General features: G+C 40.5%; 1 protein-coding gene across 2 annotated transcripts in view; it reads right to left on the bottom strand.

The window, feature by feature from the left end:
* PIP5K1B (phosphatidylinositol-4-phosphate 5-kinase type 1 beta) overlaps positions 1-18,211 on the bottom strand; it is a 280,007-nt gene that overhangs the window by 113,458 nt on the left and 148,338 nt on the right. For both annotated transcript variants that reach the window (XM_019730369.2, XM_074330528.1), the window contains 2 exons: positions 8,438-8,555; positions 265-417 (listed from right to left, as the gene is read on the bottom strand). In XM_019730369.2, coding sequence (XP_019585928.1) covers positions 265-417; positions 8,438-8,555 — 271 coding nt within the window. The remainder of the gene's footprint in view (positions 1-264; positions 418-8,437; positions 8,556-18,211) is intronic.

Below are 18,211 nucleotides of genomic sequence, written 5' to 3'. Positions count from 1 at the left end.
CTTACTCATGGTCACAGTTAACTGACGGCTGAGTTGGGATTTGAACCCAGGACTGAGTGAGTCAACAGTTACGCTCTACTACTCAGCTCTACTTTGCTTTTAAAAATCTATTCAACAAATGTCATAGTGGATTCTAAATGCAAAACAAAGTTTACCAAAGAGAAAGGAACATACCAAAGAGTCACTGAGGAAGAAAGCACATGGGAAAAACTTTTGAGGAAATTAAACCTCAGGTAGAAGCTTTAATTATGTGCAGTTACGTACCATGTAATAGCCTGGCAGTAGCTTCTGAAGGAACTCTGCTTCTTTATGCTGAACTGTTTTGATGATAAATTCATCATCACTAGTAACAAAAAACAACGATCCACTGGCTCCGGGGTTGGACAGCTCTATTAGAGGTTCACTGCAGATGGAATACTACAAGAGTAAATAAACAAACGTTTAAAAATATATTTAATGTACATGATGCTTCCAAGGAGGAAAATCACAGCATTATGTATCTTGGTCATTTTAAAGCTCTCCATGAGCTTTAAAAAGAGGCACCAGGTATACTAAGAAGGCTCTTGGTGAGATTTCTAAAACTTTAATTGATCCATTCATCTTAGTAATTCTATAATGGAAAACAGACACGCCCTTCCCACCTCCAGTATTGTATGATCGAATCATAAATCGTATCTATTCAATGAGATAACTCACTCCGTAGTGCTGACTAAAGTGCTTTGTTTTCAGCAAGTGCCCATAAAATAACTAAAAGTATGATCCCACTGTGTATGTGTCACTTGAACACCACCCTTTTCTCACTATTCTCCTCAGGGATGTCATGCACTCATGGTTTCAACAAGGAGATGACTCTAACATGTGTATGTCCAGCCCAGATCTCTCTCTAGGGCTCCACATCTGTACACTTAACTTTTAAATAGGTATTTATACTTGATTATACCACAAACAGTTCATATGTAACAAGCTCAAGATCAAATTCATCTCTGGACTGTGGTTAGCCCATAAGGTGCCTTAGTGGTAATTAAAAAATGGGGCTTCTTTCTCCTGGCAGATATAGTGCTGGGCCAGATACTAGGATGGTGAGTAGAAAGGCTAGATTCCAGTCTCCACTCCTTCCCTTTGGCCAGCTATTCTTGGACAGTGCACACCCTGCACAACCATACATGGTGACTCTAGATCCTCGCTGTCTGCACCCCTCCCCGCCAAAGCGATGCTCTATCTTCTGCCTCTTTTCCCTATCAGAGAATGGAAGCATTATTCACTTGTTCCCCATACCAGAAACTTAGGCATCATCCTGAATGCCTCACGTTTCTTCACCTTCCATATCCAGACTACTGATCATACCTACCCTCTTCATGCCATCTCTTTTGCCAATACCCTAAGTTCAATGGCTTCACCATTTCATGCCTTGATTACTATGGTAAGCTCCAACTCATCCCAACTCTCCACTCTCCACCCCTCCAGTGCATTCTCCACCAGAAAACCATGGCTCTTTCTAAATACAAATCTGACCATGTCCTTCCATGCCTTCACATCTTTCAATGGTTTACACTCTCTCAATAGAATACCCCAGTTTCTCAACAGAGTTTTCAAGGCCATGAATGGCCCAGCCCTGACCTCCAGCCTTCTCTCTCATCCTTCCCTCCTTAAATTCTAGCTCTAGTCACAGAGAGCTACTTCCCATTTTCTCAAATGTGCCACACACTCTTGACTACTGGACACACCTCGATACTACCTTCACCTGGTTGACTACTACTCATTCATGAACTCATTCAGTATTTAAAATATCTATTGAGCATCTGTAATGTCCCAGGCACACATGAAGCTTCTATCCTAGTAGAAGAAAACAGACAGTAAACAAACAAGTAAATAAATTATACATCAGAGAGTAGCAAGTACTATCAAGAAAAATGAAGCAAGAAAAGGGGGGCGGAGAATACCAGCAGTGAGTGAGGACTGAGTTGCAATACATTGTCAATAGGGTGGTCACTGAAAGCTTCATCAGGAAGGTGGCATTTGAGCCGACGTCTGTGGATATCTGGGACAAGGGCGTTTCAGTAGAGGGAAGGACAAGTGCAAAGGTCTTGAGACGGGGAGGGTTCACGGCACAGCAAGGAGACCAGTGGCTGGAGCAGGTAAGCAGGGAGGAGAGCTGAAAGGATGCAGGCAGAAAGGTCGAGGTGGCCAGACCACACAGGATGTCACAGGCCACTGAAAGGATGATGGCCTTTTCTTCAGGGGAGCTGAAAGCCATCGGAGGATCTATAGCAGAGCACCACTCTGTCTGCTCCACTCAAAGTGGACAAAAGGAAGACACGGAGCACAGAGAGGAGGCCATGAGTGACTTTGGCTTTCAGCGTCTGCTAGACAGCAATCGTTCTAGAAAACTCTTCCTGGTTCTGTGAATCTAAATCATCTAAGTCATCTGCTTACTGGCACGGGACGTTCTCATCACAGAAGTTACCACAAAACACCTTAACTGCCCATTTACTTATTCTGAGCTCCCATATGACTGGAGAACTCTATGAGGGCAGAAACTATGAATAACTTATACTGTGGTACAGTTCAGGACTTGTGCCTTGCACACAGCAGGCATTCAACAAGTTTTTGTCAAATAAACAACTCAATTCCACCAACAATTGAAGGGCTGTAAATCTCAACTGAAGTGCCAAAAACTAGCAGAGAAATCAATTTTTGGTTATTGAGCTCAGTGTTTATTAAATAATAATCCAGATTACCGACTAGAGAAACACTAGGAGGAGAGAAAGACATAAGGAGGCCAAATGCATCCGATCAGACTAGCCTTGGTGAGTGGCCAAAAAAGGGATTTAAAGAACCATAACCTGAGGATGAAAGCCTCTGAAAATGCCAGGACGGAACAGCCCCCAAAGTTTTTTATCTGGGCTTGCGAATACCTAAGTGTGCATCATGGAAAAGTCTGAGAGGAGGGGTGGGAAGGGAGGAGGGCGGGGAAGGGGGAAGAGAAAGGAGAGAGAAACTGGGATAAAAATGATTAAAAGGCAGTTTTCTAGAGATTACCTTTGAAATTATCTTGTTTTGGGAGCACTGTGGATAAGGGGAAACAAAATTCTCCAAGAAAAGAAAAGAAGCAAGTGTTTGCTGCCTTCCTGAAAGTCATTGGCAACTTTTATCGTCCACCTCCTCCTCTTTCCTCCAGCCTTGATTCTTGATGGTCTCTTGGGAAGCAGCATTAGGACCTCAGCTAATGCTGGACGAGCGGAGGATAAGGTAGGAAAACAAAAATAGCCATCAGACTGCACACAGGACGCCATAAAAGCCCAGAGGAAGCAGAGGGCACTTTCCCTGCTGTGAGCGGTGTCCCCATGGCAGGGTCATCACGTGGAAAGGGCACGGGACTCGGAATCAACTGATGTTTGTAAAATCGTGGCTCTGCCAGTTGCTACTTATGTAACCTTAAGTAATACAACATCTTGTAATCTAAAGAATCTCCTCTCTAAAACAAAGATAGTAATACCTACATGAAAGCCATTGAAAGTTTTTAACGTGGACGCTTTCAAAACCCCTGGCAAAGAATGACCACTTAGTTGTTTGTTTTTTGACATGAGCATACACAGGGGAGAGGCACGCCATCGGTAATACACACAACCCACCGGCAGGTGAGGAACGGCTGGCAGTGCCTTAGGGTGTCCTGAGGGCCTCAGCCTGACTCCCACAGCAGGAGGGCTACCCAGGGATACACTGGGACGTTCTTAGAGAAGCAAGAAAAAAGGTGGGTCTTTTATATAATCATGAACTTGAGATCCTGGAAAATAAAGGTGTGGACCCCAAGCTCTCATAAAGAGTGAAGGTAGACCCTGAAATCTCTTTAGAAATTCTGACTCCTTGTTCCAAGGGGTTTTAATTCTTGCCTCAGAACCTTCTTACAGACAGGAGTAAATGTTGTGAAAGTACAACAACAGCAAAGAAGGCAGAAATTAGAGGCTGCAGGTAGAGAAATGAGGGGGTGATTCAGGAAGAGCTGTCTAGAGGAAAGTGGATTCAGACCTAAACATCTGCTCCCAATTAAAGTCTCAGATTCTTCTATAAGCAGTGACATAATCTGGAGACTATTTCATTGGTTACTTAATTGTCAAATACTCCTTGCTTATGTAATTTATAAATTAATGTGAAGGCAAAAATAAATTATTTGACCCATTTTAATAACCCTTTTTTGGGGGGTCTCTACTAGTACAGCATTAGTACAATAATAAACTGGCATCGTGTTGCTGGAGAGGAATATTACTTTCGTCATCTACAATTCTATGGTTTCTCACATTACAACTCCGCTACCATGTTCTGTCCTAAGCAACCTTTACTGAAATGTTGCCTTTTAAGAGCAAATAACGAGGTGAGGTCGGAACATTTTAATTAGCCCTGATCAACAAGACCCCATGTGCATTCCCGGGATTTAGGTGCCTTCCAGGCACTTTCTTCTGTGCCAGCTGTTCCAACGTGTTAATTCTCTGGCTTCTATTTCTTGCAGGGCCTCCCTGCTATACCTACTGAAAAGAACACAGAGTACAACCCAGCTGGGCGCTGCCAAGGCAGATTAACAATGTAAACTTGTGCAGTGTGGGGGAGGTCATTTTTCCTGCCATGTCTTCCCCCTTGACAGTGTTAAATATTCACCCTGATCTCTTTCTTATTGGTGTTGGTGAACCTGAAAGGACATCATATAAATCACCCTGGATTTTGGAATACCCAGGCACCTGGTGGAGAAGGAAATGAACCCAGGGCCTGTTGTCCAAGCAGAGATGAGAGAAAAGGCCCTGGGGCCCCTTGGCCTCCCCTTGGGAGGCGTTTATTTAGGAACAAACAGGAAAGAAGGAGAGCTCACACTGCTGTGGGGGGCAGGCAGAAGCACCTTCACTGTGCTGTTTCACAATCCAAATTATGCACGTTTCAACATGACCCTTGAAATCAGCATGCACATGGTGAATTTTAGTAGTATGAGAACGTAAACAGAATAATTCAAGCTGAAATCCAGATGCGACAGCAGAAAACTAAGGAGAAATACGCACATATCATGGGGATCCAATATCAAATTTATCTAAAGAGTTATCAATCACTATGTAATGTTACCCCCTCCCCCATTTAGATCAGTATATCTTCACAAATTTGGGGATGAACAGCCCCCGTTTAACAGACGGCAGAATGTATTGTGATATGCACCGTATCCTTTTTTGCTTACAGTTTTTCACGGGATGTCTTATTTCATTTCTCTGTGCTTTATTTGGGCTTAACTCTTCCAAAACGTGCTTTGTTAGGAGTGTTTGACCTCTTTGGCCTCAGAGGGATAATCACAGTTCACAGTTTGACGGGCTAAGGAGTGGCTACCCCACGAGGCCATGGTGAAGGGAAAGGAGCGAGAGGAGGAAGAGGTGGAGACCACTGCTATGGTCTTCTGAGCTCTGACGCCACAATGCGGGTAAGCGTGGGCGCCTCCCTCCACTGACCCCGGCTTCAGACTCCTCTTTAAAATGCAGGGTTGGGCTAAAAATTCTCTGAGGGTGATACCTGACTCTCTGAAGCATGCTGTGTCATGGGAAAGACCCTTTCTCTAACTATCACACTCCAGATCACTGGGTGGGGCTCCCAGATTGAGTGGTTTGGAGGTGAGCATCTAGAAACTCCAAGATCTATAGGGGGAGCTACGTCAGTCTTGGGCTGTGAGTGTCCCCAGTGCAGGGCTGGTGGGTGGCTGTAGCCGTAGCCACTGGTGGTGACCAGGCCCTGTTTAGTTAGAAGGCCACTACCCTTTTTCTGTTTCTTGCAGGTTCCAGAGATGGGTCCAGTTATTGGACGCATAAGGGGAGGTGGAAAAAATGAAATGAAAAAAAAACATACTTACCTGCTTGTCCTGTCTTTTTTCCCCTCCTAACTTTTTATTACGGACAATTTCAAACATATATAAAAGCAAAGAGAACTATATGATCAACATCCATGTATCTATCTTCCAGCTTCAACAATTATAACTCACAGCCAATCTTGTTTCCTCTGCACTACCAACCACCTATTCCCTTGCCTGCTTCCCTCACATTCTTTTGAAACAAATCCCAGACATCAAATCATTCCATCTGTAGATTTTTCAGCATGTCTCTAAAAGATAAGGACTTCTTTTAAAAATCAGAACCACAATATCGTGATCCTACCAAAACATAATTCCTCAGCATCGTCAAATATCTAGTCAGTCTTTACATTTCATTAATTTCCTATAATTAAAAAAAACCTGTTTGTTTGAATTATCTGGCCCTATCTTTCTAATATTCCTGATCAAAACCATCCCCTCCTGCTGTACTGGCCCAATTCAAAGTCCTTCTAAACATTTAATGCATTTGCCTCCCTGGTATCACAGTTCTAATCTCCCTCTGGCCCCCTCCACTATCTTTCCCTTCTTTTCTACCTACTCAAATCCCCTGTAACTTTAAAATCACAGTTAAATCGTACCACGCCCATAAGAAGCCCTCCTATTTATGGATCTAACAGAGAGAGATGCCTCCCTTCTCTGAAATCCTGGAGCATTTAATGTCCTTTCAGTTATTTTATTTACTGCCTGGTAGAATGGGTTGTTTTCCCACATAGACCAATCACTATTCCAACTGGATTCTAAGTTCTCGGAGTGTCATGTTTTGAATGTCCCTATAATTATTTACAAAGTATTTTGGTTACAATAGTGTTCAAAACACCCAATAATCGATTAACTTACCTTTTATCAGGTACATGAAGGAGGACTTTTGCTTTCGGAAACCATCAGCTTAGTCTCCTATGCCCCTTTTTAAATACTCTAACCTCGTTATGAAAATAACTTTTCCAGCTTAAAGACTCCTTAGGAAACTGCATATGTTGTGTGAGAAATTGTTCAGAAAAGGGCCTTCCCAAATGAAAGCAACTTTCTGAGACAGAACGAGTTAACAGATGGGCTTCCCAGCCCGGAGGTCAATGGTCAGGGAGGGCATATGGGTAAAGGGTAAATAGGTAACCATCTCAGCATACCGACGCCATCTGGGTTATGAAATGCAAGTCTATGGCATCTTCTTGGCTGGCAGAAGCTCAAGTAAACTCAGAAGGAGCGAGTCCATTCATTTCTAATGTGTGGCAGAAGATGAGGGATTCATCTTGTTTTCAACAATATGATATCAAGAACCGACTGGGTTACCCAAACACATTTCCTGAATGATGGTTACCCTTAGTAATTACAGATTGGCCAGAAAACAATCTTCTAACACACACACATGCCTACCTGGGTGTGTACTTGAGTGGTTGGGAGGGCAGGGTTGGTAATGCTGGGAGGAGACATCTCAATTAAAGGGTGAGGCAGAAAGAACATGGACACACATTTAAGGGCAGCAGGATGCTCAGTGACTTTTTATTCAGTTCTCACTGCTCTATGAAGACTTATTAATGTGTCTTGAGGAAACAGCATTATTTCATCGGGCAGAAAACATATGATTTCCTTAGAGCCCAACTAGAGGATCATTAATGAGTTTTCATCAGCACAGAACAGAATCAGCTTGGAATTTAATCATTTGCATCGCATACCCAAATTATCAGATGCATCTTAAATACTCTCAGTTACAAGTGACAAATGTTGCTATACTTCCTTTGCAAAGCATCATTCCAGGATGTAGCTCAAGTCTTATTAAGATCATTCAGAATGGGATGAACAATAAATATTTGATGGCATCCTTCCTACAGCATCTTGAAAACCAATTTTGCAAAGCCCCAGGGTGTTAACTGTGATCAATTTATGAAATAAACCATTTTCCTCTTGAAATAGAAAGGAAGTTCCTGGCTCCTTGGACAGGAATAAGGTAAAACTCTGAGGTCACATCAGACTACCTTACACAAAGGCTGTTATGTTTCTACCTGCTGCATGTCAGGAGGAGGACAGGGAGAAAATAAAAGTCTAAGGATAAAACATGCCCTTGTACCAAATAAAAGCACGTTTAAAAAGAGCCTGCATAAAGAGATTTTGAGAATAAAACTATTCAGTTTCCTTAAAATGATATTCAATTGTAGGTCAAGGAGAAAATGGTGGACCAAGGCAGGTTTGAGATGAACGGTATAAATAAGGCAATTAAAATAGGAAGGCTCTCAAAAAGAATCCAATCAGCAAAATTCACAGGAGTATTTAGAACTAATTATAATATATCTGTTAGAACAATTATCTGAAGTAGCAACCAATACCACAGTCATTTAAATATCAATTGCCATAGCAGATTTTGTAGCTATAAGTTAAAAACGGCTGTCAAACCACATTTTGAAGCTAAATTTATAATCATTATAAAACTTGGAACTTTTACTATTCTCCAGAGCTTTGTAAAATAAGAGACACAAGTCACTTGTCGCTGTTGCTATGAGACAAATGTTTACATCACATGTTTCTGGAAAAGGAAGGAAAATTATAGGTTCTTACCAAGTAATCATCAGGCTTTATACCAAAAAGTTCTCTGAAATATCGGAATGCTAGTGGAGCATATGTCTTAAATCTGAAGTCTGGGTAATGATGTGCTGGGGTCAGATTGCTCCCTTCACTGCAGTTAAAATATGTAAAAAAAAGAAAGAGAACATTAGCAAAGACAATTTTGACTTCAAATTCTAGCTCTACTAGTCCTGAGTCAATTTCCCCTCTAGGAAAAACATGCCCTGATAGTGGGTCTCTTGAAGCTCATGTCACAAAGGCTAGTAGCCATCAGGTAAAAACAGATGCTAACTCAGCAAGGGCCAATCCAAGCAGGCATTGCCTGCCAATCACAGTGTGTCTTCAGCCTGAAAATTCTTCATCATTCCCCAGTGTCTCCTTCCTGGGGAAATCAATCTATATTCCTTGCTGAAACCAGAGTTGTAATGGTTTAGGTAAAAGGTCCAGGGCCCTGAGTGTGGAGCAATTTTAAAAATGCATTTTTTGACCATGAATTTTGAACACTGGATAAACATTTTTAGCTAGGCATACGTAAAATCGTTTTTAAAATATCTCACCAACAGAGAGAACCATCAAAGTGGAAATGGTCACAAGTGTACATAATGGATTCAGCAAATGCATGCCTATAATTTATGTCACAGATAAATGACATATGTGTACCCGGTTATTCGTTATAACATTATTTGTAAGGATGAAGGATTGGAAGCAATGGATGTCTCTCAGAAGAGGACTGGTCAAATTAATTATGGTCAGCCACACGTTGGAACACGATGGAGCAACTAAAAAAGAACAAGGAGGCTTAACATGTATTGATATGGTGAGATCTCTAGCATAAATTAAGTGAAAGAAGCACGGCGCAGATACCATGTGTGGCATGCCACCATTTGTTTACAAAAGGAAAAACTATATCTTTGGCATGCATATCATAAAAAATCCTTGAAGAATAAACATGCCCCTAGTGACAATGATCGTGAGTTAGACATTGGGTAAAAAAGGCACTGGGGCAAAAGGGGCACGTCCCAGGGTATTCCTTCTAAAAGCAGCAGCAGGAAGATTAAACCCTTCTAGGTACTACCATTCAAAACATTTCAAAAAATTCTTTAAAGTTAGGGTTAAAAGCCATAGCCTGATATACCCCCCTCCCCCAAATATCTCTGCAGAAGGGTTTGCTTCTGCATATTAAGCTGCTCTGGTGAATAACAAATACCAGCATGACTTGAATGAAGCTCTACACAAGGAAATGTAAATTCATGGGACTGTTGGCCCCAACTGGAGTCTGTCAGGAGTTACAATGCACAGGAGCAGAACCAAACAGCAGGTCCGGGGAGGATCAGCCAGCGGACACCAACCTGGGTTTTCTGAGGTCACGCACTGGGTGTGGGTGCTTGGCCCACAGATGTCCAGCACGGAGGCTCCTCAGCATATGTATGAAATGGTCATCTAAGGCACTTACACACAACCACAATCAGCTTTAGTCTGCTGGCCATCAAAGAGCCCCTGAGACTCCTGCAGGCGTTCCTTGCCTGAGCCTGGGCTAGAAAGACTGTGCCCAGCACCTAGACCTACTCAGCAAAAACCAAGTCTGCTGAAGAGCAGACTTCTTCACAATGTAAGATTTATAGCATGTTTCTTCAATGCATTCACGTATTTTTTTTTGGGGGGTAAACCCCCACTTTCCTGTCTTGGCATTAAAATCGAGGCTTTGGAAATTTCAGCTGGAAGGTTTTCAGTGGTGGTTCTAGATGTCTGAATTCCAAGGGGCTGGAAAAACGTCAACAATAAAGATCTGGAGGCCAACGTGTAATTTCCAATTTTATTTCGCCAAGGTAAGAACCTACACAATTAAGCGAACACACTGTACTATCCCTATCAAGTTATAACAGAAAGGGTATGTTAATTCTATAAAAGGAGTAAGAAACTTTGAACACAGGACAGTACTTTTCTCTCTTATTTGTCCTCTGTCTTGTCCTTTTCTCTCTTATTTCATCGAGAAGCAGTTAACGCTTGATCACAGACTAGTTCTGGCATTTTGATATTCACCTCTTCCGAGTAGAGTTCGATCTTAAAGGCCAAAGCCAGTGTTCATCTGAAGTCCAAAAATACCCATTTCTTAATGGCATCAGAAGTTAGAATTATACAATGTTGAAGCCTGAGGAAGCATTAGCTGTTTGTCTGGAATGTCCCATTTAGCAGATAAAGAAATCCGAGTCCAGGCAGGAAAAGTAATGGCCTCACCTGGTTGGGAGCAAGCAAGACTTGGAGACTAGATCCACACCAGAGCAGTGGAAAAGTCACAAGCAGAAAGGTTCACCTTAACGTTTCTCCGTGTATCTTCCTTTTTAGGATCTAGTCACAGGTTTCGGGGTACAACCTGCCCAAATACCCAAATCACTTCTCCATGAGTGACTCACTCTGCAGGGTCAGATGGACTGAATTTGCTTAACCTTCTCATTTGTTTGTCCTGTGAACACCTCAGTTTGTGTCTGTGGTTTTCGAGCCTGACAACCAAGTGCTATTTTTGGTGGCACTGGTAGAGAGATTTGATGCTAAGTACAGGCGTGAAACTAATTTAGTGTCTCCAGAACACTTAAGGGGTCCAGTTTTGGAGCTCAGACCCAGAGCTTTGATGTTTTAGAAGCAGCATTTTATATATGGTAAACTTCCTTGATTTCAAATTGTAACTGCCAGTAGTGGGTTTGGGGCCTCTTGACAAAATGAGTGGGTCAGCTACTCCTAGGTAACAGATTTATTATGAGGGATTGGTTCATGTGATTATGGAGGCTGAGAAGTTCCATGATCTGCTGTATGAAAGTTGGAGGCCGAGGAAAGCTGGTAGTGTAATTCTAGTCCAAACCCGAAGGTTGGAGAACCAGAGGAGCCAATGGTCAGTCCTGGTCTGAGTCTGAAGGCCCAAGAAACAGGAGTGCTGATGTCGGAGGGCAGGACGAGATGATGTCTCAGCTCAGCAGAGAGTGAATTAGCTCTTTGGTCACCATTTTGTCCTGTTCAGGCCTTCAACAGATTGTATAATATCCACTGGAATTGATGAGGTGGTTTTCTTTACTCAGTGCACTTATTCAAATGCTAATTTCTTCTAGAAACACCCTCACAGACACACCCAGAAATCATGTTTGACCAGCTCTCTGGTCCTCTACCTCTTAGCCAGTCAAGTGGACACATAAAATCAACTGTCACAGCAAGCATGACCACACCCCCCATGAGGCAGGATAAATGAAAAGTGCTTTGTCCTAATGTACAGATGGTGACACTGAGACAAAGAAAATTTAAGTGGTAATACAGTCGGACAAATAACACCATATTTCAGTAACAAACATGTGGAGACACACAGTCTTCAAACTGGACCTTTGAAAGTCTGGGTCTGTAGAAGCAGCTTAATTCCCTCTGACAATTCGGGCAAGATGAGATCCCTTAGTTTCCACATATGAGTCTACCTAACCAGTGAAATAGAAATTGGTCCTCTTTCTTGCCAAATTAGATAGTGCTCTTGAATGGAAAAACAAAGCAAAACAAAAGACAAGTTTCTTCCTGGTGCCAACCTCTCTCTGCTGAGCTGCCTTGTGCAACAGGAGGCTGTACCATCTTTTGAGGCTAGTCAGCTGACAGCCAGTCTTTAAAAGTCAATAGCTGAAAATAGCTTCAATTCCAAAACAAAGTAATTCATTCTGGGGTGTCATTTACTGGGAACATGTGATATTATTGATTATCTAAATGTTACACTTCCCAAGTAGTTATTACCAGACTGGGAAATTGTGTTTGAAGGCAATTTCAAATAAATGAAAAGGTTATATAATATTCAGTATGTGCAATAAATCTTTCATTTTCAACTAAAGGACGAGGTATATAACTGTTACTAATAGGAAATCAGTTTCTCTCCACCACCACCACATACGCTGAACAAATATTTAAAGAGTTTTGACTTGAAGAGACACCATATTATTGGCTTGCCTAGTGACAGCCACATATCTCAATCCCGAGAAGAACATTCTGGTAGCTTTGTGTTCCGTCCACATATACATAAAACCTGGTGCTGAAGTTCGTATAGATCAGGGGTTGTCAATCCTTTTAGAGTCCCTGTTGCAACTACTCAACTGTGGTGGAAGAGCAGCCACAGACAATATATAAATGAACGCAGCTGCATTCCAATTAAACTTTATTCATAAAAAGAGGTAGGGAGCCAAATTTGTGCCATGGGCTACAGTGTGCTGACCCGTGGTATAGATATGCTTCTTGCATGAGTTTACCTCAGCATTACTTGAAATGCAAGTAGTTGGCTAGTGTGTCTAAACCATACTATCCAACACTGGTATCTGGCAATGCTTACAGAAACTTTTGACATCCATGTTTGCTTGTCATTTAGAAGAATGTTTTACCCTCACAGTCTTTCTGTGGGATTCCCTCCCACAGTGACAGTGTTACTGTAGACAGGAAGAATAGGGCTGCAAAGGAGTGGGGAGAAAAGGAAGGAGGAGGTAAGGTCAGCAGTTAAGGAAAAAAAAGCCCATTACAATTCAGCCAGAACTGGAGTTTGGCAGCCGAGAGAGGATCCAGGAAGCCATCTCTCCACTTTGGGTGAACTTTAGCTGATTTTAATAGATTATAATGCTATTCGCATGGCCACCAAGAAAAGTCTGCCCCCCCCCCCCAACCCATGGCAGTTCTGAGAGAACCACATAAGGACAAAAATGCCCCCTCCCGAGGGGAAGGAGTGGTCAGCAAGGACCTGCATAGGAACACTGACAAAGCCCCCTTAAGACCTGAATATGCCACCCTTTTCATGTGAAGCATAATAAAGTCTTAAACCCCACTTCTCTTGGGGGCAGCTGCTCTTCTCTGAGGCTATCTGCTCTCGCTATCTTGAGCGTGTACTGTCCTTTTTAAATAAATCTACTGTTTGCTTGGCTTACTCAGTGCGTCCCTGAATTCTTTTCTGCAATGAACACCAAGAATACATTTCCAGCAACAGGGGTACTCGCTACCATGTTTCCCCGAAAATAAGACCTGACTGGAAAATAAGCCCTAGCATGATTTTTCAGGATGACATTCCCTGAACATAAGCCCTAATGCGTCCTTTGGAGCAAAAATTAATATAAGACCCGGTCTTGTTTTCAGGGAAACACGGCAGCTATTCAAATAAATCCTGAAGAGCACATCTATCAAACCTGAGGGCAGTCTATTTTCTGCAAGGATCCTCACAGCAAGCTCGACTCCATTTTACAAGTGAGATTACAATGCAGGAAAATTTTTATGAATTCCTCAGTTAGATAGTTATTTCTGAATATGGAAATATGTAACTTTTACTGCCAGCATTCAAACCATACTTTCCATCCCAGAGAAGGCAGTGTCTCCTGGAGGGGAGCAGAGGAATGGAGTAGAGCTGGCTGTCAAGGGGCCAGCGAGACAGATTTCTGTTCATAATTCTGAGGTAAAAGCTGGATACTTTTCCGATTCAAAAAAGCAAAAATGCTGTTCCTGTGCTTTATTGCCATGGTGCAGGGAAAAACCCCCAAACTTTGGAGCTAGCCACCCCTGAATTCAAATCCTGGCTTGATCATTTATTGCTTGTATAGCCTTGGGTTAAGCCACTTAATATCTCAGAGTCTTTCCTACTTCATAGGTGAAATGGATTTTTTTTTTGGTAAAGATGAATGTTAATAATAATTTAGCATATCATATAATTATTATTTCAGTAAAATTATGCTTGGTTCATAGTTGTACTTAAATCTTTGCCTCCAATTGCCACCTCTTTTGCAACTACTAAACATGTAAACATGGTGCAAAGGTTATGAAACACTCTCTTTCTTCCTAATTCCACTTAAACATGAAAATTTATTACAACATGGAGTTTCTGATCGCAGCACAGAATTTGGGGTCGAAAGATTAAGATATGGTCATGGTTCTCTTACTCATCTACTTTGTGATTTTGGAAGATCATGGAGCCAAACTGTTGAAAGGGATTTTAGAAGACCCTTCAAATCTTGAACAGGTCTGGAGCTGTTTCCATCTACAAAATGAAATAATCTGCAGAACAAATACATAATATCTAAAAATAGCTGAGCCATACATAAACAAACAATAAACAACAATGCATTTAGTTGCTAAGGGAAACAGATTCTGCAGCTTTACAACAGAAGTAATAAAAATATCTCAAGGCACCCCAAGCAATTAGTTTCTATGATGCAGATAGACTCACCGAATTTTAGAGCCCCAGAGGCTTCAGTATGTTTCAGTTGCTTACCCCAAGAGCCAGTCCAGCCCACCTTCCCTCACATTCCTCCCCAGGCAGGGGTAGACATATGGATGGGTAGGGAGGAAGCATTATTTAGCAGATTTACTGAGGTATAATTGACATATAATAAAGCATACAGTTTGTTAATCTTCTCATGTGTATACTCCCCATGAAAACATTACCACAATCAAGACACTACATTTATTATTCATCACTTTGTGGGGCATTCTGATTGCTACAGTAACAAAGAGATAAAAACTAAGTCCTCACTGAACGTAGATAGGTTCTTAGAACTGCTGAGAAACTGTATGAGGAAACCAATTTTACCACAGGCTGATTGATATAAACAAGAGTTAAGTTCTCACAGCATCTCATGAACATTATAATGAAACAACATTGAACAAAAGTATGTTATTCTACGACCTACTATCTGTATTACTGGCATGGCCTGGAGATGACAAATATCCTGAAATGTGCAGTCCTGCACAAAGAGTTTTCTCATCCAAAAAGGCCAATAGAACCTCCACTGAGAAATACTGGGCCCAATCCTATTGCTCAGCTCTTGAAGAAACTGAGCCCAGATGCGGAAACTGAGATCTATGTAAGGTTCTTCTGTTTATATGTAAATGCATCCAGAGCACATATTATTTAAACAAACATAGTGTTTGCTGAAAGAAATTCTTTTCTGAATCTAATTTTTAATGTCATATTGACATTTAGAAGCTATACATACTTTAAAATGGTACATTTTAAATATGACAATGGATTCCTCTAAATAGGGTAAGTTTGCTAGGTACTCCTCTCTCCCTTGTGACATGCCTGCCATTCAGCTGCTGCTGCTGCTACCCTGGTATATACAGTGAAGGTGAACGGTACAAATTCCAGACATGCACAACTTGGGCTTCCTACTCCCAAAGAAAAAGGTGAAAAATGATCTCATTTTGTCTTAATTATAAAGATGCAGCATACTTATAATGAATAATCCATGAACACAAGGATTCATGACACTCAGAAAGTGCCTATGAAGAGAAGTGACAACCAACACCACAGAAATACAAAAGATGATAAGAAAATACAATGAAAACTTATGTGCCAAAGAATTGGACAACATGGAAAAAAATGGATAAACTCATAGAAACATATAATCTTCCAAGACTAAATGAGGAAGAAACAGAAAATCTGAACAAACCAATAACTACTAACAAAATAGAAACAGTATTAAAAAAAACCCTGCAACAAACAAAAGTTCTGGACTAGATGGCTTTACAAGTAAATTTTACGAATAATTCAAAGAAAAATTAATACTTATCTTTCTTAAACTATTCCAAAACATTGAAGAGGCACGAAGGCTCCTAAATTCATTTTACATGGCCCTGATACTAAAACCAGACAAAGACATTGCAGAAAAAGAAAATTATAGGCTAACATATAATACTTGATGAACATAGATACAAAACTCAACAAAATATTGGGAAACCAAATTCAGCAATACATTAAAAAGATCATACACCATGATCAAGTGGGATTTATTCCTGGGATGCAAAGCTGGTTTGATACCTGCAAATCAGTTAATGTGACACACCACATAAACAAAATGAAGTATAAAAATCATATGATCATATCAATAGACACAGAAAAAGCATTAGACAGAATCTAACATCCATTTATGATAAAAACTCTCAGCACAGTGGGAATAGAGGGAACATACCTCAACATAATAAAGACCATATATGACAAACCACCAGCTAACATTATACACAACAGTGAAAAGCTGAAAGCTTCTTTTTTAAGATCAGGAACAAGACAAGGATACCCACTTTCCCTCTTTTATTCAACATAGTATTGGAAGTCCTAGCCATGCAATGCGACAAGAAATAAAAGGCATCCAAATTGAAAAAAACAAAGTAAAACTGTCATTATTTGCAGATGACATGATACTATATAGAGAGAACCCCAAAAATTCCACCAAAAAACAATTAGAAATGATAAATGAATTCAGTAAAGTAGCAGGATACAAAATTAATATTCAGAAATGGGTTATATTTTATACACCTATCAGGAACTACCAGAAAGAGAAATTAAGAAAACAATCCCATTTACAATTGCATCTAAGAATATAAAATGTCTAGGAATAAATTTAACCAAGGAGGTAAAAAACCTGTACTCAGAAAACTATAAGACATCAAAGAAAGGAATTGAAGAAGATACAAATAAATGGAAGGCTACACCATGCTCACAGTAGGAAGAATTAACATGGCTAAAATGCCCATACTATCCAAAGCAATCTACACATTCAATGCAATCCCTATCAAATAATACTAATGGCATTTATCACAGAACCAGAACAAATAATCCTAAAATGTATATGGACCCACAAAAGATCTCGAATATCCAATTTTGAGAAAGAACAAAGTTCAATGTATCACACTACCTGATATCAAACTATACTACAAAGCTATAGTACTCAAAACAGCATGACATTGGCATAAAGACACAAAGATCAAAGGAATAGAATACAGAACCCAGACATAAACATCTATATGGTCAATTTATCTATGCCAAAGGAGGCAAGAATATACAATGAGGTAAAGACAGGCTCTTCAATAAATGGTGTTGGGAAAACTGGACAGATACATTCAAGAATGAAACTGAATCACTTTCTTGCACCATATACAAGAATAAACTCAAAATGGGTTAAATGTGTGACCTGGAGCCACAAAACTCCTACAAGAAAATACATGCAGTAAACTTTTCGACATTGCATCTTGCAGTATTTTTTTTTTTTTTTTTGATATGTCTCCTTGTGCACAGGAAATAGAAAAAAATAAACAAATAAGACTACATCAAAATAAAGTTTTTGCACAATGAAGGAAACCATCAACAAAATGGAAAGACAACCTACTGAATGGGAGAAGATATTTGCCAATGATACACTTGATAAGGTGTTAATATCTAAAAAAAATATAAGGAAATCATACAACTTAAAACCAAAATACAAACAATGTGATTAAAAAGTGGGCAGAAGATTTGGATAGACATTTCTCCAAAGAGGACATACAAATGGTTAACAGATATATAAAAAGATGCTCAACAGCACTAATCATCAGGCAAATGCAAATCAAAACCACAGTGAGGTCACCTCACACCTGTCAGAATGGCCATCATCAATAAATCAACAAACAAGTGCTGGAAAAGATGTGGAGAAAAGGGAACCCTCTCCCACTGTTGGCAGGGCTGTAAATTGGCACAGTCACTATGGAAAAGAGTATGGAGGTTCCTCAAAAAAATTAAAAACAGAACTACCTGATGACCTAGCAATTCCACTTCCGAAGAAACCTCAAACACCAATTTCAAAAGATATGTGCACCCCTATGGCCATTGCAGTGTTATTTACATTAGCAACCTAAGTGTCCATGATTGATAAAGAAGATGTGGTCCATATATACAATGAAGTATCAGTTGCAGAAAAGAATGAAATTTTGTCATTTGTGACAAAAAGGATGAACATAGAGAGTGTTGTA

The sequence above is a fragment of the Rhinolophus sinicus genome, linkage group LG04 (genome assembly GCF_036562045.2).
Source record: "Rhinolophus sinicus isolate RSC01 linkage group LG04, ASM3656204v1, whole genome shotgun sequence".
Taxonomy (NCBI): Eukaryota; Metazoa; Chordata; class Mammalia; order Chiroptera; family Rhinolophidae; genus Rhinolophus; species Rhinolophus sinicus.
The sequence above is the reverse complement of the archived record's forward strand: the minus strand, read 5'-3'. Positions and strand labels throughout refer to the sequence as shown.